At 39.7% G+C, this 27,818-nt stretch overlaps 1 protein-coding gene across 1 annotated transcript in view; it reads right to left on the bottom strand.

The window, feature by feature from the left end:
* Positions 1-515: 515 nt before the first annotated feature.
* The window catches only part of LOC113407407 (transmembrane protein 56-B-like), a 36,058-nt gene continuing 8,755 nt past the window's right edge, over positions 516-27,818 (bottom strand). Inside the window, exons 2-6 of the mRNA XM_026655897.1 lie at positions 26,440-26,529; positions 16,690-16,748; positions 15,369-15,463; positions 7,361-7,434; positions 516-1,410 (exon numbers count right to left, since the gene is read on the bottom strand). Coding sequence (XP_026511682.1) covers positions 1,095-1,410; positions 7,361-7,434; positions 15,369-15,463; positions 16,690-16,748; positions 26,440-26,529 — 634 coding nt within the window. The 3' untranslated portion in view covers positions 516-1,094. The remainder of the gene's footprint in view (positions 1,411-7,360; positions 7,435-15,368; positions 15,464-16,689; positions 16,749-26,439; positions 26,530-27,818) is intronic.

Consider the following 27,818-nt stretch of genomic DNA (forward strand, 5'->3'; position numbering starts at 1 on the left):
TTCTTGCTTACAAGATGGGCTTTCTTTGGCCAGCACCTCAAATTTCCAGCCATATGAATAACAAGAAAAATATGACAAATACATATTTATATAAGCATTTGAGCACAATATGAGCATTTTCATACTAAGAAGACGGCTCTGGAGGGGAGAGGGTTACTGTGACATAGCCACATATACAAAAGTATTTAGTCTCCTATACTTAAGTTGTTTACACCCTAGAAGTCTCTTGGTTAAATAATAATAATACATTTAGAAGCAGAGTTGCAATACTTTTCAAAAGTAGTAGCAGCAGCAGCCTTCACAGGGAGAGAGCACTATAATAAGAATGAGTTTGTTTCCACACACTGTTTACCATGTTAACTTGTGACAGAATTCTGATCAGATTTAACAGTAATACTACTAGAAGTACATTAGCACAGCAGCACAGTCATCCCTCCACATAAAAGATTTTTTAAAAGATAAAACAATACATTATACCAGTATCTGTAAAATTGTTTCATAAATCCCCCAAAAGATTGTGTCCATGCATATAAGGCAGCAGAAAGTCAGTCAAATATTTCATAGCATCAAAGCTAAATTCTTAGCCTTTGTTGCAAAAAAATAAGTTGTCAAGGATGAAATCTTGATTGTTAACACCAAATACTAATAAGAGAAAGCACAGAAACATGGCAGGAAATTTGCCATATCTGCATAACTTACAACAAAAGATCCTAACATTCACAGGCTTTAAAAAACACATTGAGAAACCTGAGTGAAAATATTTTAGGAACATATTGATAGAAGACCACCAACTAATCAGTCTGTTCCTTTTTAAGTTCATTTGTCAGTTAAGTGCTTAGAACACACAGCTAGACTCATTTGTATGAACCTATACATACGGTATGTCATATGCCATTGTTTCCCATTCCATAGAGTGGGATTGTCTTTAAATGAAGTGACCCTGGGCATGCAGGCAGTGTGGCAAGAGAAAGGTTAAGATCAATAAAGAGGCAATACCTTGTTTCCTTAGAGGAGCATTTTGTGGCAAAAGTGTGCATTGTTTCAATGAACCCAAATGATCTTTATAGAGAAGTTCAGTTTTACATATATGATTTCTAGTCAGATTTTCCATTCTTACGTATTTTGACTTCCTTTTGTCCAATGAGACAAATAACTTTGTAGCATCCCTTTGTAATTTTGACCATCCACATCAAGTTCATCACATCCAAGACAACACTTGAGATAATCCAGGCGCTTTGGGCTGCAACTCCTACTCTGTGGAAAGCCTCTGTTCCAAACACAGAAATGACGTCGGCATAATAAACAGGCATGACTACAATCCTCACCATGAAGAACACAATCGTCATCAGCACCCCATTGATGATGTTGGCTTTTGAAGATTTGGGGTACCCCAGCACTTCAAAGAACCACCTGCAAGAGAGAAGTGTTCACAAAACCAAACAAGTTTCAGATTTTTCAAATCCCTTCTTATGACCAGTCACTATTCATCAATTTATCCCCAAGCCCTCCCAATCTAAAATTCTGCCTTTTATTATCACTTCATCTAAAATCTCTCTAGGCCTGTTAATTATCTTGGTGCAAAGCATTGTGTAATCTCCATTACTACATAAAAAAGTTTCATAACAATATTTTAAGGAACAGCATGTACAATAATCTCCTAATTTGAATTGTAAACTAATAAGTGTACATGTTAGTTGCTATTACTGTAGTGTAGAGGAGTGGTTTTCAGCCTTTTTTCATTTGTGGACCCCTAAAAAATGTCAAATGGAGGCTTTGGAAATCTTAGACAATCTGTGGACGCCCAGGGGTCTGCGGACCACAGGCTGAAAACCACTGCTGTAGAGCATAGATAATTTGTTTTGTAAATTAACTTTAAAATAACTACTGTGAAATAATTTATTTTTCGTTCTTTGAACATTTTAATTTGCACTGCCCGATGAGAAACTGCTATTCAATTTTTTTTTAGAAGTGAAACTGAGCTGAGAAATGTAGCTCCAAACTTCCTCAAAATTATAGATTAAGGCCCCTACCAAATTCACAGTCAATTGGTCAATTTCATGGTCATGGGATTTTAAAAATTGTAAATTTCATTATTTCAGATATTTAAATCTGAAATTTCACAATGTTGTAACTGTAGGGATCCTGACCTAAAAGAGAGCTTTAGAGCAGGGGTCGCAAGGTTATTGTAGGAGAGTTGCAGTATTGCCACCATTACTTCTGTGCTGCTGGTGGTGGCGGCGATGCCTTCAGAGCTGGTCAGCTGGAGAGTGATGACTGCTGGCCAGGAGCCAGCTCTGAAGGCAGCGCTGCCACCAGTAGCAGCATAGAAGTAAACATGGCATGGTATGGTATTGCCACCCTTACTTCTGTGCTGCTGCCTTCAGAGCTGGGTCCTCGGCCAGCAGCCTCTACACTTCAGCCGCCCAGTTCTCAAGGCAGCACCACAGAAGTAAGGGTGGCAATACTACGACTCCCCCCTACAATAACCTTGCAACCACCCTGCACCCCCTTTTGGATCTGGACCCCCAGTTTGAAAAACGCTGGTCTCCCCTGTGAAATCTGTATAGTATAGGGTAAAAGAACACAAAAGACCAGATTTCACAGGGCAGACCAGATTGCATGGTCCGTGACAAGTTTTTCATGGCCGTAAATTTGGTAGGGCCTAATTTTAGGGAAAGAAAGAAGTTTGGAATTGGTGTTGTAGGTAGGACCCCCATCTGTTATTTCACATTTGCTGGATTTGGGCTTTTGTGATTGGTGCCTTGTTACTGTCCTAATAAGATCCTTAGAGATCAGTCTGGTCCCAAGCCAAAACCTCAGCTCTAAACATTACAAGTTGCATTGCATTATTATGTTAATGCTTAGCTGTATGAAAAATGTCAGTGTGCAGGAGTAATTTTGAGTAGGTTTTCTATATTTTGAGGCCCTACTAGACAGGTGTAACTATTACATATAGTCTATTGCCTGGCAAGTATAACCTGTGGGTTGGTTTCTTAAGGAAGTATTTGCATTATTGTATGTTCCTCTCTTTCCCTTCATTCACCCAATAAAATCACCCCATTGAAGATTTGTATAGCAGTGACAAGTCAGAGAAAGGACAGAGAGGACCAAACCATAGAAAACAGCTTAACTGCTGAACCTCTGAAGGCATAATCAGCTAAAATATTGACCATTAAGCAACAGGTGTAGTGATTGTTAGAACTTTCCCTTTGTAAAACTAATAGTATAGCCTGTTACAAATTTATTACTAAGGGGCACAGCCATATTGACAGATACTTGTGATATGACTGAACATTATAGATCCCTAGTAAGATAATCAAAGTCAAATATTTTCTTAGATCTGCATCAAGATGATGATTAGGTACTGTGCTGTGCCAGCATATTAATTTATAAATGCTTTTTAAATAAATGAAAAAATGGTAATAGAACAACTGCTCACAACCAAAGTCAGAACGACAATTTATGGTTTGCCCGTCACTGACTAAATCAATGCTGAAATTAAACTTGCCTTGTATATGGACATGCCCAAATCAGAAACCAGTATAGAATCACAGAATAGCAGGGTTGGAGGGGACCTCAGGAGGTCATCTAGTCCAACCCCCTGCTCAAAGCAGGACCAATCCCCAGACAGATTTTTACCCCAGTTCCCTACATGACCCCCTCAAGGATTAAGCTCATAACCCTGGGTTTAGCAGGCTAATGCTCAAACCACTGAGCTATCCCTCCCGTCAAAGAACAAAAAGGAGATGCAAGATAATTATTTAAGAAAAAGTAAAACCTCTATTTACTGTTATAACAATTGTGCAGTTTATTTGTAATTTTTTAAAAAGTGAATGTAATGCTTGTGAAAGTGCTGGATTATTAGACAGTGCTGGAGAACTAACTATAGAACAGATATAGCACAGACAGCGTCAGGGCAGTTCATACTGCCCTCAATATTCTACTTATGTGCTTAAAGCTGAGAAGAGTGACCATCACTAGGGAAGAGGGAGGTTCAGTCTCTAGGTCCATTCAGATCTTTGTCTTTATGCCGACATGGCCAACAAGGAAGCAAATTGTGATAGTGGTTTTTGTGAAGTGAGCAGAGTAGTGCTCTGCTAGACTGTGGTTTAAACCTTTAAATTTTAGGCAGACAATTCAATTCTATAGATCAGCTATTTCAAACAATGTAGGTTCTGTCAGATGGGTTAAAAAAAAGCATACATCTTTCAAAGAGCAGAAATCTGCTCTATAAGAGCAAGACTTTGGTGTCCTGTACTATACATTTTTTTTTGCATTAAATTAGTCAACTGGATCTTTTTCCTCTGGACTCCTCAGTACAGAAGTAATATTGATAGATTAAAGCAGGAATCACCACCTGGCAGTTTCTGATCAAAAGTAGCCTTTATAATCTTACCCCTTCTCCCTAACTTAAAAGCTGAACTTGCCAACCCAATGTTTGAGGCAGACCCTGACATGGCACCTTCTCATAGAACTACTAGAGACTATGCAGCATACTATACTCTACTGCAGGGGTTCTCAAACTTCATTGCACCGCAACCCTCTTCTGACAACAAAAAATTACTACACAACACCAGGAGGGGGGACTGAAGCCAGAGCCCAGCTGAGTCTCACTGCCCCAGGGGGGCGAGACAAAGACAAAGCCTGAGCCCCACCGCCCCGGGTTAGGAAGGGGTCAAAGCCGAAGCCCAAAAGCTTCAGCCCCTGCCAGGGGGCCTGTAACCTGAGGCCCTCGCCCCTCGCCCTGAATCCCCAGGGCTTTGGCCCCAAGCCCCTGCAAATCTAAGCCAGCCCTGGCAACCCCATTAAAATGGGATTGTGACCCACTTTGAGGTCCCAACCCACAGTTTAAGAACTGCTGCTCTACTGCATGCCAGAGCACTTGAGGATTGTGAAGGAGAAGCATAGCACAGATGCCTAGCAACAACACAGCTGAAAGCTATTCAGAATATCGAAGTAGAATGAGGCAAGGACTCCTTAACCTCCAATAAAACATCTGCCCTAACCTTTCTGCATCTTTCTTCCTTATGGCTTCCAATATGCTTTATCTCCCCTGACCCAGTCTTCCCTTTTCCCACTCTAACTATGGCTCTTGCAATTGCCACTGAAGACATTTGACCTCTGTATTGCTCATCCCGGAAACATAGCTCAAATTAGAACACAACACTTGGGGAGATTAAAGAAATTGGATACATAAGGCTTGTGAAAAGAAGGAACATCAGATCTACTGTATTTCTGAGTACCAAAAGAGTTAGAAGAGAGGGGATGAATTATTCAAGGTGATTAAAAAGAAAGATAAGAGTTAGCACCCTGAAATTTGAAGAAACAAGAGTAAATTTGATTTTACCAATACGCATTTTTGCTAGTCTACTGGGTTGTGGAATAATTTAATCAAGGATGGGAAGACATTGCTGGATTTGTTTAAGGGGGAAAAAATGCAGTCTTAAAGACAGCATGCAGGAATTGTTCTGCATTATTTGACTAAGGCCTGGTCCACACTAACCCCCCACTTCGAACTAAGATACGCAACTTCAGCTACGTTAATAACGTAGCTGAAGTCGAAGTACCTTAGTTCGAACTTACCGCGGGTCCAGACGCAGCAGGCAGGCTCCCCCGTCGACTCCGCGTACTCTTCTCGCAGAGCAGGAGTACGGGCGTCGACGGCGAGCACTTCCGGGATCGATCTGGGATTGATTTATCGCGTCTAGACAAGATGCGATAAATCGATCCCAGAAGATCGATTGCTTACCGCCGGACCCGGAGGTAAGTATAGACGTACCCTAAGATAGTTCTGATTTTTCTAAAATTTTCTTAATAGGAAACATGGCTACAGGAGAGACTTCCTTACCTCTTCCTGATGGTTTTTGTGCTCTGAGATCACCCATAATAAATACTAAATATTTATGTAAACTATGCTGTCCCCCATCACTCTCTCCAGAGTTTTCCACCAAGGTGTGTGAGGTAGGTAGCAAGCCCCTTTAGTGATGTAGAACTGGTTACTCCAAACTACTATATCACACTACACTTAAGGAAAGAGTGTGAAAGCTCTGTTTCGAGGTATTTCTAAGTTTAGCCACAGTATGGCCTTACTTAGATGTTTTAATATTTTATCTATTATAGTTTTTGTGTGTTTTTTCCCCATCATTTCTGCAATGTACACAAGTATTTCCATGGGGAAGGAGTGAACTAGATAACCTAGGGTGTCCTTTTTAGGGTTGAGAGTCCATGAATCTTTAAATTACAGGTTTTCACAGCTTTGCAACTTGTAAAGGTATGTCAGACACTCACATGCAGTATATATAAAATATAGACCTCAAGTAATCTAGAACAATGATGAAGGTGTCTAAATATCAGAGAAGTGAAATTCTGGAACAGCCTTCCAAGGGGAGCAGTGGGGGCAAAAAACTTAACTGGCTTCAAGACTGAACTTGCTAAGGGTATGGAGGGGATGGTATGAGACTACCTAAAATGGCATGTAGCTGATGTGCGACTGCTAGCAGCAAATATCTCTAACAGCCACTGATGGGACACTAAATGGGGAGGACTCTGAGTTACTATAGAGAATTCTTTCCCAGGTGTCTGGCTGGTGGGTCTTGCCCACATATTCAGGGTCTAACTGATCACCATTTTTGGGGTCAGGAAAAAATTTGCCCCTGGGGTCAGATTGCCGGAGACCAGGGGGGTATTTTTATTCCTTCCTCTGCAGCATAGGGCACGGGTCACTTGCAGGTTTAAATTAGAGTAAATGGTGGATTCTCTGTAACTTGAAGTCTTTAAATCATGATTTGAGGACTTCAGTAATTCAGCCAGAGGTTATGAGTCTATTACAGGAATGGGTGGGTGAGGTTCTGTGGTCTGCAATGAGCTGGAGGTCAGACTAGATGATCATGATGGTCCCTTCTGGCCTTAAAGTCTATGAATCTATAATACAAGTCCACAATTTCACTCAATGACAAAGCTACCTGGAACCTCTTCTTGTGTTCATGATGCTGTTAGAAACCCATAATGGAAATGAAAACTTGTATTACATACTTTTTTATCTAATAACCTATTTATACCCATCTAACTTATACACTTCTGCATATTCTTTTGTTCAAAAGATTTATGCCAGCTTCATGTTGCATACAGAATACCATTTACAATAAGGAGGAACTCCTCTGGAATGCACTGGAACATAATTCTAGGAGTACAATAGCCCAAAATTTTCATAGCAAGCAAGCTTTTTCCAGCTTATAAATGTGGTTATGTTGAAGTGTGACTACAGAAAATGAATCAAATTTCTATTTGTTATTTACAGTTAAATTCAGTTATCTAACAAGGCAAGACACAAGTTAAAGTAAAATAATTAACAACCACCTACCGCTGATTCACAAAAGGAGTAGAGAACTCTGCAAGCAGACGAAAGTTACCAAAATATGCCAACATTCCTTCACCCTATATAGCAAGATAAATATTAAAAAGAAGAATCAGGGATGTAAACTTGAGTCATAAATTTAATCTGAAGAACGCATTGACCATTTCCATTTTGTTAAAGCTTCCCAGCATTTGTAAAATTGTATAGGATCTCAAATAGTTTACCAAAACTGAAAGTGTCAAGTAAATGTAATAAATTTCGTAATCCTCTTTATAAAACTTTAAAGTAAATCATTTATAACATATAATACTGCTGCCCTTTGAATTTTTTTTAGTGATAAATTAAGAAAGCAGGGAAATATGCAATGTGTCTTGTGACTCCAAGTCATTGACCAAGTATTCAAAATACTTATAGTTATTTGTGGAAGATTAAACAGATGCAGAAAGTTGGCTAACAAATGATGGCACTCCCTAATCAACATAAAAATAGTGATAAGTTATGATAAATTAAAATGGATATATTTTACGGTGACTATCTAAAACGATTCAAGAATATTTTGAATTTCTCATGTTTTAAATAAATCCAGCAGAACCATACTAAACTCACAGAAAATGAGCACTCGTTTTAGTAAGTTAGTTAGTTTGCCAAAACAGAGACTGAAGGCCAGATCCTTGGTCCTGTTCCAACTTTTTTGCAGTGCTCCATCACACAGCTCTACTCTAATCTTGTTGCAGCCCCCAGCAAAGGGGATGGGTTGGAGGAAGGGCATGTGGCTAGAATCTTGCTGTCCTCTGGTAATCTGCAGCTGGCAGAATGGCACCAAAGCACAGCTGCACAATTAAACTGAGCATTTTGTAAACTGTCAAATTACCCAGTACAACTTTGGATTGAGGTTTCCATTTATAACCAAATCTTCCACTCGTGATCATCTGCGCTGGTTTTTTCTGTCTACAGAGGAGTAAAGATATATTCTTCATCTCTATTACTTTTTGGCAGCATCATACGCTCCTAAGAGCAGCAATTAAATAATGTTTGTGGGAGAAGCAGTTTATGAGGCTGAATTCTACACTGGAACCCATCAAAAAGGCAGCATTCATCAACACTTGCCAAACAGCAGAATGTGAGGTGCCACTGTTTTTCCCCTATACTTGGAAAGAGGGAATAACTGCTGGCAAATATTGACTTCTTAATGATGACCACTGTATTGCTGTAGGAGTTCTATTAGTGTGCTTAGCATGTATAAAAAACAGAAAAATTGTACATCCAGTGATCTTACATTTTAAGGACCAAATTCTGCCATAAGATATATGTGCACAACTTCCACTGAAGTAAATGGGAATTTTATGCACATATCTGAGGGCAGAATTTGAACCTGGATTCAGTGATGACAATGATTTTTTTTATACCAAGATCACTGTCAGAAAGCCTATTATTTACCTCTTAAATCTCTGGAAATTGTTTTGTCATTGCAACTAAAGGAAGACAGTAAAAATTAAATATTTGGCATTCTTTGCATATATGACTGACCCTGCAAGGGATAATATTGTTGAGTTTCTCTAATCTGGTCCCAGAGTTCTATGATTCTACTGATACATCTATTATCTTCAGCTAGAAACAGAGTTTCATCTTCTCTGATCCAGGTAATAGGAATCCTGAGACTAAATCCAAACTAAAGATTTGGACATGCAGATGAATTAATAACAGGCACATGGAATGATTTCAAGTGACAGTGAGCAACTTTATTTAACATGGGGGGGGAAGCATTATATGCCACCCCCTACTCTCACATACCAGGCATTTAATTGGGCCCAGTACAGGGTTACAGGATTCCTACCATAAAACCAATAACTGAGGGTACTTTTGTTTCTGAATCTTCTTTATCAGCCCCTGCCCCTTCCCACCCTCCACCCATAGAAGGTGTAAAAGTTACCAAGGGAGGACTTCCGTGCATCAAGACTTCTTGTCTCCCCTTTTTCCCATAGGCAAATGGATCACCAGTGAAATCCCGGATCTCATTTACCTCAGAGAACTGGTCCCTTGTAGCTTTATCTGTACTGGACACTGGCTGCAAGTTGCAAAAAGCTAAAACAGTCTTCCTTTCCTCATATTAAACTTGCTAAATCTTAATTCTTATAACCTAACTGTGCTTTCATGATGCTGTGAGGAAGGCAAAAAAATCCACCACACTTTTGCTAAGTAGGTCCAATGGTTAAAATTCCTTACTGATCCAAAAGCAGGCAGTTAAGTCAGACTTGCAGCATCCTAAAAACACAGCTGTTATGCTACAACTACGAGGAGCGAGTGCAGGGCAACTAGCTGGAAAAAGAGGCTTTTGAAAACCCTGGGGGGGAAGTCTCAATAAGTGGGGGTGAGAGAGAGCACTGTGAGTACCAACTGGTTAGCCCATTCCTCCATCCCAAGCCAATGGGAAGGCTGCGGTCTCTCCCACACCCCCATTCCCACAGTGTATGAATTCTTGCGTCCACCGCTCCTTCCGCACCTCCTGCTAGGACTGTGTACATCAGGGTGGGGCATTAATAGTCAAGTGTATTAGTCATGTCAAACTTTAATTTTATTATAAACAAAAAAGACAACCTCAGCTTTTATTTACATATAGCCTCCCCCTGATGTTTACAGGAAGAAGGTAACAAGTAAAAGCTTGCTGATATATTTGTATTACTGTATACTAGTTGCTCTCTCCATATTTACTTACGAGGAATACCATCAGCTTGAAGGGGGAAAAAAGTAATTTCTCTGAAAATTTTGTACTTATTGTGTGGGATTTTCAAATGTGCCTAAGTGATTTAGGAACACCATTCCCACTGGAAGTCAATGGGATTTGTGGTCATCTACGCACTTAGAAAAACTAACTGAAATCATTTACTCTTATGTATTACTTTTAACTATAGTGGGTAGGATTTTCTATTTCCCTTCAGTTTAATTTGTGTATTCAAACAGCACTTTGTGTATAGTCAATCCCGCTGTTCACCCAGTAAAGTCAATTTTTTCCTTGCTAAAGGCACCCTTATCAACAGGAAAGAAGAAAAGTGTCTACATAACATTTAAAAAATATTAAAATTACATTTTCTGGGACATTTTATTTAAAGGATTCCATACCAAAATCTGGACCATTTAAAATTAGCCTATGTCAAAAAGTTGACAGTGTCTCTTTAATAAATACTTAACACACAACAATTTACATCTTCAAAGCACTGTACCACCAACGTTAAATATTAACATAAAGTAAGTGTCAGGTATTAGACACCAACATAAATTAAAGTAGGATTAATTTCAGAAGTCTGCCAAAATAGGGCAGAGTTCCATTAACAATGAAAAGTATTGTTGGGCTAAAATATGAAAAAAGTAAAGTGGGACAAAAAGTTTTAATCCCTTTTATAAACATCACAATTGGATTTTTTTATACAGTAAAAAAGAAAAAACACTGGATATATATACACTACACTTAGAGATCACAGACTTGTGGAAATGCATTGGAAATATAATAAAAAGTGGAAAATAACATGCAATAGCTTTTGGCTGTTTTGTCTTCTTCCTATGTGCAGCAAGCTACAGCTAAAAGTTATGATCTACTTTTGGACAGAGTGATTTATTTTAAATATTTTCCTGCAGCTGTACATGTCACCTAAATAATATGTATCAAATATCTGGTTTTACAAAAATTAAGAATTTTAATTCATCTCATTAAACCAATGATTCCCAAATCATATCCCAATCACAATCAAAACAGAGACTGCACTTAATCCCTTTTCTGGTTCCTTCAGTCTCTCGCACTTTCCATCTGTTTGTTCCTCTTTTGTTTAGTCCCCGTCCCGCATCCCCCCCCTCTCAGTCTCTCCTTCTAGTGTCTTTGGAGTGTCAGGGGACAGAGGCTACTCATTTGCAAGAGTAGTTGGAGCACCTTTCCATTGCAAAAATCACACTACTGGGGAGTATATGCCTGGGAACAAGCAGCCCCCAAACCATCTAGAAAGCAATGAATGAAACTCTATTCATAGACCTAAAATGTCTAGTACAAAAATCCACACAATTTTTCATTCCTTTCACCAAATTCAGAACATTGGGTCAGGGCTTCAAAGAAGTAGGATCTGCAGAAGCCATATACTGTCAATTCTCCATCACGAATTGCCTTTATATATCCCCTCTTGTATCTTAATTCCTAGGTTTCAAAATCACTTGTTGCACTCGCGCCGTGATTTCAAGGTCTACTAGATGCAACAAGTCTGGATCAGGTAAAAATGTGGCTATCCTTTAGAGACAGAAGATCCAAAGATATTAGAAGAAGAAGAATGGCTCCAATGTTATTGCTAGGAAATCATATTACCCCCTCCCCCTCCCGAAAAAACAACCCCAAACTGTAGTGATCATTGAAAAGTCAACAGATATTTTATATTTAAAACTGCCATTAACTTAAAAAAATATTTAGTACTTCTGAACTTCTGTGGATGATTAAAGTCAAATGTCCAGTTACAAATTTACAACTTAAAATATTAAACTGACACCAGTTTTATACCTAGTATTTAGGTATATACCTAGTAATTAGGTATACATAAATAAACATGGAGAGAACAGTACACAGCAATAACAATGAAGTGCAGCTGCAATCTCCCACCCCATCCTCATTATAACCATTGTCTACACTTTTAGGCAGTAATAAGCCTATGATAAAATGAAACTCACTGTTACTCATGATTTGGAAGATTAAAATGTGCATGCATCCTTGTATGTTATGTGGATTTCTTCCAAAGTGTGCTGAAGTACTTCATTTTAAACAGATATTTGTTCCAAACTTTATGATGGGCAGTGATGCCTAGTGGATAGAACACTAGACTGGCACTCTGGAGACTTGGGTTCTACTTCTGGCTCTGCCACTAGCCTATGGGGTGACCTTGAGCAAGTCACTTAGCCGCTCTGTGCCTCAGTTCCCCCATCTGTAAAATGGGGGAAATGATACTTACCTCTTCTGTGATCTACAGATCAAGCACTACCCAAGAGTTAAGTATGAAATACAAGAGCATCAATGTTTCATTCATTCATTTTATCAAATTACAATATATTCTTGACATAAAATTAGAGTCTTTCATAAGAAGGTATGCAAAAGGACAATGCTGGTACAGACTAGCAAACAGTTTAGAAACTTCAAAAAACACAGTACAATATGAAAAAAAGGCGATTGAGGTTTATTTCAAGTCCTAAATTAAAATTTTAGAAGGTCTCTTTGAAACAAACAATAGTAAGGAAGTTTCAGCGTTCATACTGACATTTCATACAAATAATCACAGCATTTTTTATGTAATACTTCACCTGGGCACGTGTATAGCATGTTGGTGACTGTATTGGGATAGATTAGATGGCTACATAGAATAGTTATTTTTTTAATATACTACATTCAGTATACTCGAAAGCTGAACTTTAAAAAAATGTTTTAAAAATCCCAGTTGCTGTTGTAAAAGAGTTACATATTTATAAATATATAGCATTTTGATTAGCGCTGGAGAATCTCAATAAGAGTTGTTATTTTACTGCTATTCCCCAGCAGGAAGTTTATGACCAAAAAAAAGTTTTAATGAGCAGGCAGATGCTAAACACAAACTGCGAGCTTTAGTGAAACTGTTATTATTTGGTAGGAGAATTGTAAATATATAAGCATCGTCGTTCATATTAAACAACAAAACCATTAGAATTTACCTAGACAAAAGGTGTTGTGAGAATTTGTTATTTATAAAAACACTTTGAAGGTAAGTGCACTGTCAGTGATAATATCTGGCAGAGTCAAACCTCTCTTGTGCATGCAAGTGATGAGTAGTACATTCTGCGTTACCAGCTATGGACTTGATCCCGATCTCATTGAAGTCAGGGTCAAAACTCCTACAAAGGGAGGAGGTGTTAGATCAGACAGCAAGCTGATAGTTTCCTGAGATTTTTAAATTACATTTAATAATTGTAAAGCTGTGCAAAATACAAGATGAAATAAAAATTATTACAAGGCTTTTGAATAGTAGGTTGTTTTTACAGGCAATATGTGCTATAATACCTAGATAAATAGTGCTGTTTAAGTGCAGATTTTCAGCATTCACTCTGAATTTTGCAGCTTTTGTTGATGTAAGCAGCCATATATTCTTGCTGCAGCTATATCCTTAAAATATTATATATGTTTAAACTAAAGACATTAAATTACAGACCCTTCCCCCGCCAAGGAACAGGAAATAAACTCTTATGTATTAGATATCAGTTGATAGCTCAAGTTAGCTCCCCCACAGCCATTATGTAGTACTGCATAAAAATATATTGAAATAATTTGTAAAAAGCACACAATTAACAAAATAGTCATTAGGTCATTGGAATTATTCAGACTTTTTTTTTGCAAACTATGCCGTATATGTAGAAAAAATCCTTTTGAAAATTCGTCTTAATTGGTGACATTCATGGAAAGTTTTCTTAAGATTTAAAAAAAATTCTAAAAAAAAAATCTGATTGTATTAAGATCCTGATTCAGCAAGATACTTAAGCACATCAAAGCAACTACCCATGAGTTTAAAGTTAAGCATGTGCTTAAGTGTTTTGCTGACTCAGAGTCTAAGTCACCTAACATGGTGACAGGTTTCAGAGTGGTAGCCGTGTTAGTCTGTATCAGCAAAAACAACGAGGAGTCCTTGTGGCACCTTAGAGACTACCTTATGCCCAAATAAATTTGTTAGTCTCTGACTGATTATCACTGACAGAGCACTTACCTTCAAAGTGCTTTTATAAATAAATTCTCACAACACCTTTTGTCAAGGTAAATTCTAATGGTTTTGTTTAAGTCACCTAAATGTCACGTTTTAAACTGAAGACATTTGAGTTTTGGGAGTGGGAGACTGAGAGACATTGAAATGTTCTTCTTAAACTACAGCATTTTAACACTGAGCATATTTTTGTACTGACAAGCAATAAACTCGTAGAGAAAGTATCTTTATATTAGAAATGAAGCTGTAGTCTTAACTTTGTAAAAACAGTCTAAAAGGCATATACAGTAATTTAATCTGTGAAAGAGAAAAAATGTTCAGTTTAAAACACATACTGGGTCAATTAACTCAAACCTTTATCTGGTGGCCAAAAAATAACACTGAGAAATACTTTATAGGATGAGTCACTGTAACTTAATTTACTAAAATTGCAAATATGGATAGAAAAACACCACCAAGAACAACGTATGCTACCATTATGTAGCTCAATACATCTCTAATATTAGTCTATTGATTTTTAAACAACTTACATAATAAACCCTATTTCAGAAGCCAAATTGGGATCAACCTCCTTGAGCTACTGAAGCCAGCATTAGAATCCATCAGCTTTGGAGTTTTAGAGGCACTCTCATTACTTCCCAGTTTCACAGTTTAGCTAAATCCATGCTGTTTGATTTACTGTTTAGAGATGAAGAGACACATATAATAGAATTCTGGACATGAATGCACAAGCCTTCAGTGAAAGTCTAATTAATGGATTTTAGGATATCAGATTATTATGCCCTTGTTAATCTATGTGGGATTTAAGGTCTTAAAGTAAGTGTGCCTGTGTATATTTAGGAATGCCTATGCAGCTGCTGGGAGTGTACTTCTCAGTGTGGATAGGCAAACACTAGCTCTGCTCAGGCCAGTGTCCTAAAAATAGCTGTGTTTCCGCACCAGCATGGGCTAGCCACACAAGTCCGTACTCATGAGGAGAAGGGTCAGGCAGGTTCGTACTTGGATGCCTAGCCTGAGCCACCATAGACACACTGCTATTTTTAATACGCTAGCTCAAGTATAGCTAGCGCATGTATGTCCAGCCAGGCTGGGAAGCACACTCCCAGCTGCAGTGTAGACATACCCTTACTTGTATGTAGAAATACAAAAATTGGAGTTTCTTGAGGCAACACTGTTGAGACACTACAAACAGCCTAAATTCAGAGCAGTGACGTTCACCCTTAGTCACTATCTTGTCTGCTTGTTAGGATATTGAAAAATATGGCACTCACCAGTACAAAGTAGTAGGCATACAGAGCTGCCAAGTGATGAATTACAAAAAATTTATCACCAATTGCCTTCCAGTAGTAAGTAATAAGAAACAAATCTGTAAGAGAAAAAAAACATTAAATTATTACAACATAAGCTACCTAAGGACTATAATATTTCTCTTTAAAGCTTTCAGTATTACTGCAATCTAAAAGGAAAAACCTTTTTGGTTATCTGAGCTATGCATATATTTTTAATGGCAAATGGTGTCCAACTCAACCCACAAAAAGAAAAACAAATCTGAATTGTCTTTGAATTCAGCATTTCTAAGCTCAAGACTTCTGTATCCCTTCCCCTACTTCCCGGCTCCACAGATGGACATTAAATGTGAAAGGAAAAATTAGGCCTAAGCACTGGTTAAAATATTTTAGCTCTTCCAAAAATGTTCATAAATCTTTATATTTCCTACATGAAGGGAGCTGCCTGGCCACAGCTTTAGCAGGAGGTACACTGTGAGTAAGGATAGATCCAGGGACACCCCGCCCCCAGTTCTAGGTCCTGGTCTGGAAGATGACTCATGAGCCCACAATAATTGTATCAAGAACCCCAGAGAGAAAGGGGCTTGAGGACACTGCCAAAATATGACTGGGTCCACTATGGGAATGGTGGAGCAGCAGATGTTATTAGCAGGGCAGGGACCCCTAATGCTAAAAACATTAGCTCTTTGATTTGTTGAGCCCTTTGATTTCTTGGCTTCATTTAGTCATAATCCACCAGTGATCACAAAAGATAAATAACCTGACACAGGTTGTCATTAAGAACAAATAATTGAGTGAAAGAGAGCACAATTGTATGTAAGGATGACAGCCACACCAGATAAAATTATTAAAAATATTTTCAACCTCTTTCACATAGGATCAGACTCTGGCTTAAAATGTGTAGGAAGACAAGGACAATGGGGAGAGGAGTAAGTATGGAGCTGTTTCCCCCAGCTTTGTTGGGATTGCTAAAAACCTGCCGCTTGCACTCTATGGGCACAGGGGAGACTGAGGACATTAAAGCTGCCAGCAGCAGTAAACATCCCAAAAGGGGTTGGGGTCACAACTCCCACCTCTTCTGAATTGGCTGGAGGGCCAGAGGTGAGGATTGAAGGGTGTTCAGCACCCAATAAGGCAGTATTTCCATCTCTCTCCTCCACTAGCAGGTTGCCTCCAGGCATTGTACTGCCCACAAACACAGCAGTAGCTTTAAAAACTACACTGGACCCTATATTGTTTATAGAAGCTCATCACATCCTCAGAATAAAATTTAGATGTATCTATGATATAGACAACGTATAATTACCAGAAATGAGGTAGCCTGTGGTAATAGCAATATTCAGTTTCACAATTGAAGGGTCACCCCTGTAAACATAAAAAATGATGTACAGTTCCAGCCTTTATAATAAAAAGTTAAATTTGCATAGGACATACAAACATCACAAACCATTCCCCTCCTGCCGGGCCACTCATGCTTGACCCAGCCATGTAGCATCATGGAAATTTGGGTGAGGGGAGAGGAGAAGTTGCTAATTAGGAAGACTGATTCCAAAGACAGAACACATCTGCTGCCCCAGGGAGGCCAGCAGCAAGGATCACCTCATGCCTTGGGCAGCTGACAAGGGAATGGAGCTGAAACTCAATAAGTCCCCTGGCATACTGAGGCATAATAAGGTCAGCTAATAAAGAGTGCTTGTCAGCACCTTTGCTGACATTATTAAACACGCCCTTTTATGTCTCCTATCCTGCCCTAATTTTTAAAAACTTAGTTTGGGATGATAAGTACCAGTTGAGTGAGAAAGATTTTTTTTAAAATCACAATCATGGGATACCATGTTGACAGCTAGAGTGCAGGGGAAAATGAAAGTTACTCTTCTGTAACCAAGCTATTTAAGAGGACCTCAGCACATTCTTACTCTTGGGATGTGCTGAAATTGTAGCTTGGACTGATGGAACCTTCTAACAGCAATGCCCACCGGTGCACTCTTGTGCCCCCTGCACCTCTCCTCATGGCTCCTCAAAAGGGCAAAGCCATAATAGCGTACGTGGTGTGCTAACCCTCTCAGTTCTTTCTACCACCTCAAGTCCAAAGTTGTAATTAGGACTCAGAGAAAGAGGGAAAGGTGGGAAGTGAGTGTCATTATGCAGAATCCATCTCCAAAAGCTCTGGTTACAGGTGAATAACCTTCATTTGTTGTTTGAATGGCCTATGCACATTCTCACTCTTAGGAGTCTGGCAAGCAGTATTCTTCACTCTGTACAGTGATACAAGGAGGTCTCATTAAAAAGAGATTGTAACACTGCTTTACCAAATTGAGCTAGATGCCACATGTAAGGAATGTTTTATGAAGTATGAATTGAGACTAAGTAAAAGCTGTACAGATGCAGCTTTGTTCTCACAGAGTGCACTCTAAGCTCTTTTGGAAAATGTGTATTTAACACACTCTTCAATACAGAGTCCAACCCATGTAGAAAGGTGTTGGGATGTGACTGCCCAAACTTTACTCTTTCCCCATAAGAGACAAACAGTCCAGGCAATTTTCTGCCATTCATATAGAAGGCTAATGTTCTGTTAGCATCCAAGGTATGGAGCTTACCTAAAGAAAGCTAAGAATGTAGCCTTGGAAAAAATACTGGCAAGTTTATGGATTGATGGAGATGATAGATGTTCATTAAACCCTTCAAAATCTTTTTAATATATCATGACTAAATACGGTATTTTGTTCAACTAAGCTATAGTGAGCAGACATGGCTGCGAGATGTACTTTTACCAATGATATGGAGAGTCCCAAGCATTTCAGATTAAGGAGATACTCCTGTATGGATTTAATAGGAACTGAATCTAGGTTTATTGTTAGTTGCCAACAAAGAGAACCTTTTCCACTTATGATTGTAAAAGTTGATGCTTTCTGGAGTTTAACAGAATTCCTGTGCTTTTTACTCAGAACAGAACTATTCTATATCTGTTGAAATACTATTCTGCCAAATGGAGGCCTAGATGGCAAATCTGACCTCTCTGCTGGGCCCGGAGGCTGGAATTCGAGGGAGAGACAGATAAACTGTTTATGATAGTTACAGTAGATCCCACAACCGCTATTGTCTCACACAGGCCAAAGTAACTTTAGCTTTCTCTTGTTCAAATATTCATGAGAACTCTGAATTAGAAGAATTTGGGGCTGAGGGGACACAGAGGAGGAAACCTACTCCCTAGTCTACAAGAAATGCATCAGAGATGGACTGGTTGTCCACTCCTGCTCTGGAGCAATACCTCGAACATTTAGAGTTACGTCTTGTTGCAAATAGGTCCATCTCCAGGTACTCCCATGGGGAAGGGATGTCATTCTCTATAGAGTTCCCAAGTGACCACCTGTGCTGATCATGAAAGTCTCTGCTCAACTAATCTGCCAGTATGTTGTCCTTGTCTGCAAAGTGAGGAGCTATATGATAAATTTGGTATGCCATGCACCATTCCCACAGAGCTTCAGCCTCTTTATACAGCTGGTTGGAACATGCTCTCTCTGCTTATTCATGTAAAACATTGCTGTAATGTCAGTAATTTCACCTCTACCCCGGTATAACACTGTCCTCGGGAGCCAAAAAATCTTACCGTGTTATATGTGAAACCGTCTTATATCGAACTTGCTTTGATCCACTGGAGTGCGCAGGCCCCCCGCCCCTGGAGCGCTGCTTTACCGCATTATATCTGAATTCGTGTTATATCGGGTCGCGTTATATCAGGGTAGAGGTGTATTTTGGAATGGAAATTTTTCTCTCAAAAATTCCAGATACCGTGAATTGTCAAATTCTTGTAAAGAGACCTCCAGCAATTCGGAAGGGTCAGAGGTGACTACAGCTGACTGAGCTGGGGAGTTGAATACAACTTTTTTTAAGACAGTGTGATGTTAAGTCCACCATATGAAGGATAGGAACATTGGGCAGGTCATTTCATTAACATACAGTCTTCCTAGCTAATACTGAAGAGGTCTTATCTTTAGATCTGCATGTAGAGTTACGCATGTTTCAGAATCCATAGGGCTCATCAGCTTGAGGAAGACCATCACTGTTTGCCATGGTTTCTCCTGTAGTATTTCCAAGTACCTTTCTTCTGGGACAAAAAACTCTCCTCTGTTGTACTTCCTTAAAGTAAAGGCAAGAGTCAGCTTCTGATTTTAGTAGCCTCTTAGCTCACTTGGTCAGATTAAAGGAAAGGCATTTCTTCTTAATTTTTCATTGAATTATTAAAGTAATTCTTGTGTTAACCTTACAAGTTGATTTAATTACTCATTGTAGTAATTGACAAGCCAGATAAACTGAATCATTGATCTACTGATTAAATGTTGATAGAATTTTGATAGTAACCTTGATTTGATCATTGCATTGTTTTACATTTGATTAGGGAAATTAGAAGTAAATTAGTGACAGTTGTTTAGCTTCATATTTATTTGAGTTTTTTATAGAATCCATAAAAGCACACTAGCGTGGCTCTTCTCTCAAAACTCCAGTACATAAGAACATAAGAATGCCCATACTGGGTCAGACCAAAGGTCCATCTGTATCCTGTCTGCTGACAGTGGCCAATGCCAGGTGCCCCAGAGGGAATGAACCTAACAGGTAGTGATCAAGTGATCTCTTTCCTGCCATCCATCTCCACCCTCTGACAAACAGAGGCTAGGGACACCATTCCTTACCCATCCTGGCTAATAGCCATTAATGGACTTAACCTCCATGAATTTATCTAGTTCTCTTTTAAACCCTGTTATAGTCCTAGCCTTCACAACCTCCTCAGACAAGGAGTTCCACAGGTTGACTGTGCGCTGTATGAAGAAGAACTTCCTTTTATTTGTTTTAAACCTGCTGCCCATTAATTTCATTTGGTGGCCCCTAATTCTTATATTATAGGAACAAGTAAATAACGTTTCCTTATTCACTTTCTCCCCACCACTCATGATTTTATAAACCTCTATCATATCTCCCCTTAGGGCAGGTCCACACTGGGGCGGGGGATCGATATAGGAAACGCAACTTCAGCTACGAGAATAGCGTAGCTGAAGTCGACGTTTCCTATATCGAACTAAATTTACTTACTTCGGGTCCACGCGGCGCAGGCAGGCTCCCCCGTCGACAGCGCTTCCTCCTCTCGGCGAGCAGGAGTTCCGCAGTCGACGGGGGAGCGCTTCTGGGATCGATCTATCGCGTCCAGATGAGACGCGATAAATCGATCCCAGAAGATCGATCTCTACCCGCCGAATTGGGCGGGTAGTGTGGACCAGCCCTTAGTCTCCTCTTTTCCAAGCTGAAAAGTCCTAGCCTCTTTAATCTCTCCTCATATGGGACCCGTTCCAAACGCCTAATCCTTTTAGTTCCCCTTCTCTGAAACTTTTCTAATGCCAGTATATCTTTTTTGAGATGAGGAGACCACATCTGTACATAGTATTCAATATGTGGGTGTATCATGGATTTATATAAGGGCAATAAGATATTCTCCGTCTTATTCTCTATCCCTTTTTTAATGATTCCTAACATCCTGTTTGCTTTTTTGACTGCCACTGCACACTGCGTGGACATCTTCAGAGAACTATCCATGATGACTCCAAGATCTCTTTCCTGATTAGTTATAGCTAAATTAGCCCCCCATCATATTCTATATATAGTTGGGGTTATTTTTTCCAATGTGCATTACTTTGCATTTATCCATATTAAATTTCATTTGCCATTTTGTTGCCTAATCACTTAGTTTTGTGAGATCTTTTTGAAGTTCGTCACAGTCTGCTTTGGTCTTAACTATCTTGAGCAATTTGGTATAGTCTGAAAACTTTGCCACCTCACTCCCTTTCTCCAGATCATTTATGAATAAGTTGAATATGATTGGTCCTAGGACTGACCCTTGGTGAACACCACTAGTTACCCCTCTCCATTCTCCATTCTGAAAATTTACCATTTATTCCTACCATTTGTTCCCTGTCTTTTAACCAGTTCTCAATCCATGAAAGGATCTTCCCTCTTATCCCATGACAACTTAATTTACGTAAGAGCCTTTGGTGAGGGACCTTGCCAAAGGATTTTTGGAAATCTAAGTACACTATGTCCACTGGATCCCCCTTGTCCACATGTTTGTTGACCCCTTCAAAGAACTCTAATATTAGTAAGACATGATTTCCCTTTACAGAAACCATGTTGACTTTTGCCCAACAAGTTATGTTCTTCTTTGTGTCTGACAATTTTATTCTTTACTATTGTTTCAACTAATTTGCCTGGTACTGACGTTAGACTTACTGGTCTGTAATTGCTGGGATCAGCTCTAGAGCCCTTTTTAAATATTGGCATTACATTAGCTATCTTCCCGTCACTGGGTACAGAAGCTGATTTAAAGGACAGGTTACAAACCATAGTTAATAGTTCCGCAATTTCACATTTGAGTTCTTTCAGAACTCTTAGGTGAATGCCATCTGGTCCCGGTGACTTGTTACTGTTAAGTTTATCAATTAATTCTAAAACCTCCTCTAGTGACACTTCAGTCTGTGACAATTCCTCAGATTTGTCACCTACAAAGGACGGCTCAGGTTTGGGAATCTCCCTAACATCCTCAGCCGTGAAGACTGAAGCAAAGAATTCATTTAGTTTCTCTGCAATGACTTTATCGTCTTTAAGTGCTCCTTTTTTATCTCGATCGTCCAGGGGCCCCACTGGTTGTTTAGCAGGCTTCCTGTTTCTGATGTACTTAAAAAACATTTTGTTATTACCTTTTGAGCTTTTGGCTAGCTGTTCTTCAAACTCCTTTTTAGCTTTTCTTATTACATTTTTACACTTAATTTGGCAGTGTTTATGCTCCTTTCTATTTACCTCATTAGGATTTGACTTCCACTTTTTAAAAGATGCCTTTTTATCTCTCACAGCTTCTTTTACATGGTTGTTGAGCCACGGTGGCTCTTTTTTAATTCTTTTACTGTGTTTTTTAATTTGGGGTATACATTTAAGTTGGGCCTTGTAGCGGGGCAGTTACCCCGCTCCTGAAAGAAAAGGCTAGACTGATTGGGGAAGCAGCCACAGCTGGGGCCATGCCCCAGTCAGGCCATAGCTGGCCCTATAAAAGGGCTGTGAGCCAGGTGCTAAGTCAGTCTCTCTCTAGCTGTGGCGAGAGAAGGATCTGGCTGCCTGGGAGCTTAGGGTACTGGGAGTAGAGCAGGATTGGGGAAAGGCAAGAGGAGCTGGGGAGCTCCAGCCTAGCAAATCCCCAGGATGTAGGCCTTGCTAAAGGCCTAAAGAAGGTACTGGAGCTGCAGAGGTGCAGTCTGGGGTTAGGCAGAGGCAGCTGGTCCAAACCCCCATGCCGATGATGAGTGGCCATGACAGACTGCAGTTTGCCCCAGTGAGTGGGGGCTAGATGACGACTGGCAGTAGTCACTGAGGCAAGGTGGGTGAGAGGGTTGGGGGTTCCCCACATCCCTTGGCCCACGCCGCTTCCCGCAGCCCCCAGTGGCCTGGAGCAGCGAACCACAGCCAGTGGGAGCCGCTATCGGCCGAACCTGCGGACGCGGCAGGTAAACAAACCGGCCCGGCCCGGCAGGGGCTTTCCCTGAACAAGCAGCGGACTGGCTTTGAGAACCACTGAGGTACAGGACATTTCCCTTGGACCCTTCTGGGAAAAGGTTCTCTTTGCGGCTGCCTTTCTTCAACCCTTTTAAATTTAGGGTAATACCTAGAGGAAGGCCAATATGGATGCGATGTCAAAGGTTGTCGCTTCCAGTCCTGCTAGTATCTGGCAGGCAATTCCCTATCATAATTCCTGGGTGAGGAAGGGTGATCTCACAGTCTGAAAGGTTGGAATCTACAGTCTCACTAATGCTCTTTGGGTTTGCTGACCCATCTCCTAGGACAGGAAGGTTAAGGAAAGGTATCAGGCCATTTGTAGCCTGATTTCAGATCCAAGGAAGTTACTAAGGCTAGGTCTACACTACCCGCCTGAATCGGCGGGTAGAAATCGACCTCTCGGGGATCGAATTATCGCGTCTCGTCGGGACGCGACAATCGATCCCCGAATCGACGCTCTTACTCCACCAGCGGAGGTGGGAGTAAGCACCGTCGATGGGAAGCCACGGAGGTCGATTTTGCCACCTTACAACGGGGTAAGTCGGCTTACAACGGGGTAAGTCCTTACAACGGGGTAAGTCGGCTGCGATACGTCGAATTCAGCTACGCTATTCGCGTAGCTGAATTTGCGTATCTTAAATCGACCCCCCCCCCGTAGTGAAGATGTAGCCTAAGACTGACAATGATTTGGTTTAGCAAAAAGGACAAGATATTTCCCTGAGGAACCAGTAGGACAAGAGTCACATATTGCCAAGGAGGTTTATATAGCTACTGAATCAGGCAGCAATATGCAAGTGCAGATATAACCAGTAAAAGACCACCATCTCAACCTGCCTGGAGCTGCCTAGACTGAGCTGCAGTTCTTCCTTTTCCTTCACAGAAACACAAAATTGCCATATCACATCAGACCAGTGGTCTTTCTATTCTAATATCATACTTCAAAGGAAGGTTCAAAAACTTCCATAGTGAACAGTTATAGAGTAGCCTGCTCATTGGTGAAGTTTCATATGAATTCCTGTCAGTTAGTGATTTACTTATGACCTGAAGACCTTCTTCCTCCCACCAATTTCTCTCTCCTATTCTCATAACCTCTGACTTCTCCCTCATTTTCATCACCTTAAAAACAATACCTAAGTAGTCTATAAAGTCACAACTGGTATTAAGCAGAAAGGAAAAACTACTACTATGGAACCTTCTATACCATCAAGTAGTACACACAACTCAGTTGAATAATCACCTGATGTTTCATTATAACTCTTGTCCATCCACTTATCCCTATTGTTTGTTACATTTAATTATGTGTAATGCCTGAAATTAGATTCTAAATTCTTCGGTGCAGGGACAATTAAGTTTAAGATTCACATCCAGGCATTAAAACCCTGAAAGTTAACCCACCTAGCTGGGCCACACATAGATCCAGAAGCATTTCAGACGAAGCTACCCTAAAGGCCCTGGACCTAAGATTTTACACACAACTAACTCTGAAGGACAGGGTTGATTTGGACACTATCACATAGCCACCCACAACTATACATTGAGAGGGCATGTGGCAGAAGCAAGGAAGTGAAATTGGGGAGGAAGCATTTGGCCAAGTTATAACAAGCTTTTGAAAACTTGCAGTTTGCACGTACTCAGTAGAGACTTTCTAGAGTTTAACAGCTAAAAGTCTCTGAAAATTTTATCCTCACAGAGCATGCTCAAGCCTCTCGCAGCTACTAATGCTGACCAGACTGCGCATGCACCATCTCCACAAAGCAATGGAGCCCAGGAACACTGGGTTTCAAAGGACTTTCTCTGTAATGACTGCTCCAGGCCAATACCAATAATCAGTTTATGCAAAATAAAAATACTTAGCGCTTTATATCTTCAAAGTGCAATTCAAATTTTGACTTGTTTCTTGAAGGTGCTGCATGCTCTCAATTTCCATTGAAACCAGTGGAAATCAAGGGAGCTTAGAATCTTGCAGGACAGAACCCTAAACAATTATAATAATATCCCTGTGAGAAAATAGTGAAAGTATTATCCCATTCTTACCAATGAAAAACAAACACAGCAATATTAAAGAACATGCCCAAAGCCACACAACAAGTCAGTGGCAAAGCTGTGATTAGAACTCATAACTTCATAGCATCCAGTCCTGTTCAGTACACCAGACCATATTGCATTCTATTACTGATCTGTAAACAACTGAGCAGTATGAAATGCAGACCTTTGTTCTGTTCTTTTAAAACCAGATGAAATATTTTTTGCATTTAAGTTTAGTCTGATTCCCATGTTGTGATTCAGTTTAAAATAAAGTTATGGTGGAAAGAGGAGTTAAAGCTTTAAAAAAAAAATAAGTTTAATTATACAGGTAAAATCAACAGTTCTTCTTACATAGCTTTAAAGAAAGGAAAAAGTCAGTCCCAATAAAGGGTAACAGCTTCAACTTTCTGCTAACAATCTCATGAATCAACTCAAACAAAATCCTGTATTATACTGCAAAAGTCTGTTGGGGGCGGGGGGAGAGACAAACACCAAGGACCAAAACTTATTTTCTTTTGAGTTTTTAAGTTCTAATGCAGGAAGATCTTCTAATTAGTTTGAGGAACTACTGGAAATCATTGACAGGAGGAGAGCAGCAGCATTTATTAGAGAGAGAACCTCTGCTGTACCACTATTGAGAAAAACCTTTTCAGAGCGGGGGGGGGGAGCTGAAGAAAAACTGATATAGTGTCTTCATTTTACACTTAAAATCTCATCTAACTTTTGATCATATTTTTCCCCCCTACAGACATTCAGAGTGTGCAACCAACCTAATTCTCAATTACTAAGGGACAATCTCCACTCATTGATATATTTTGCTTTCCACAACCAAATCTCTGTACAACTTTTCATAAGTGATGTACCCAAGTATTCGGATTCTAATATCTAAACTGTATTGTTAAATCTATTCACCTAAATTTGGGTTATTGCTGATTATGTACACTATGTAGCATATGACTTTTAAAAACTAACTCTTTTCCCAACCAGTGTATTATATAATTTTTTTAACATTAGCTTTAATAAAAATTTTATATCTTCGCTGTTTCACTTTTCAAGCAAAACAGTAAATAGACACAAATGATGTTAAATCTGCAGTCACCTTTTTGATTGTTTACGGTTGTATTTTCAGAGCTGTGCATTAAAATTGGAGGTTGAATTTCAATTAACTGTCCTGAGAAATGTGTCTCTAACCGTTCATACTACTTCGTAGAAACTGTTATACAGTAGGCTTATAATGGCATTTTAATTGGCAAAATAATTTGGATTTTACCAGATAATCAGGACAGACATATAAATGGCCCGCCACATTTTAAGAGAAACTGAGTGCTAATTTAGCTAGTTAATACTCTAACACGATAGCAACATTGGGAGACAAAGATGTGGGAAAATGGGAACAAAGAAAAAAGTCATATTCTTAAAGTCAGTTTGATATAACTTGTCTTACCAGACATGGTCAGCATTAACAGCTTCATCATACAACAAGATATATACACAAAAAGCACCAACCACCAAGGCATGGAAGGTGGATACTGTCCTGAAAAAAAGAAATATATATTACATTTGTGATTACCATTCTGACTGATACCACAATTTAGAATATACCATCTTAAGTGCAAGATGGTATATTTCCAAGGAAATTCTGAATGACATACAGAAGTTCTTGTACTATAAAGACATTTCATTTGTATATTATATCTATCAGCTCATGGAATGACTTGTTTTTAATATAGACAGCAAAAGTATACATAGGGAAGGAGGAAAATATTTTTGGTGCAATCAATGCTTCATTTTTTTTATAATGACAAAGTAGTTAAAACATAAAATTAACATACCTTGATAGCTGTCCCATTTACTGACACTTATCTGCAAAAGCAAACTCATGACTAAGCTCTTTAAATTCATTCTTCCAGCAGTAATCAACTTGTTAAATGAACCAAAAGGAGACTTCTTGTACTTCATACTGAATTCAAACTGGCCCATATATGCTATGTTAGCAGATTTCTGTTTGTAAGCACCAAATTTAACAGCTGGAATGCTTTTCTGTTCTTGTTTTTTTAGGTGGGTGGGGAAGGCCGTAGATTAAACAGAAACTCTAGCACTGACAGCTTCAGAGAAGGATAGTCTTGTGCATATGACCCAGCTTCTAGGTCTCTCAGAACAAAATTGAATAGTACAAGACTGCAATTGCAAGACTTCAATACACAAATATGAGCATCATAGGTGTGCTGAGGGAGTAGAAGCTATAGTATAAATGATAATGATTCAAGTCTGACAACTGCTGAACTTGAATTGATATGCAAACTAGATATAATCAACTTAGGCTTGAATAGAGACTGGGAATGGCTGAGCCATTACAAACATTGAATCTATCTCCCCATGTAAGTATTCTCACACTTCTTATCAAACTGTCTGTACTGGGCTATCTTGATTATCACTTCAAAAGTTTTTTCTCTTACTTAATTGGCCTCTCAGAGTTGGTAAGACAACTCTCACCTTTTCATGCTCTCTGTATGTGTATATATATATCTCCTCAATATACGTTCCATTCTATGCATCCGAAGAAGTGGGCTGTAGCCCACAAAAGCTTATGTTCCAATAAATTTGTTAGTCTCTAAGGTGCCACAAGCAGGGCCGGCTCTGGCTTTCTGGCCGCCCCAAGCAAAAAAAAACCACGGCGGCCAGCACAGCAGGGCCAAAAAAAAACCGGCGGCACGGCCGGGGCCGGGGGGCAGGGGGACGCCCTGCCGGGCGGATGGGCCCCGGCTAGCGGGGGCAGGGGGAGGGAGCGGGGGGAGAGAGAGAAGGGGGGCGGCCAGGGCTTCA

This window comes from Terrapene carolina, unplaced genomic scaffold (assembly GCF_002925995.2).
Source record: "Terrapene carolina triunguis isolate 2854851 unplaced genomic scaffold, T_m_triunguis-2.0 Scaffold211, whole genome shotgun sequence".
Taxonomy (NCBI): Eukaryota; Metazoa; Chordata; order Testudines; family Emydidae; genus Terrapene; species Terrapene triunguis.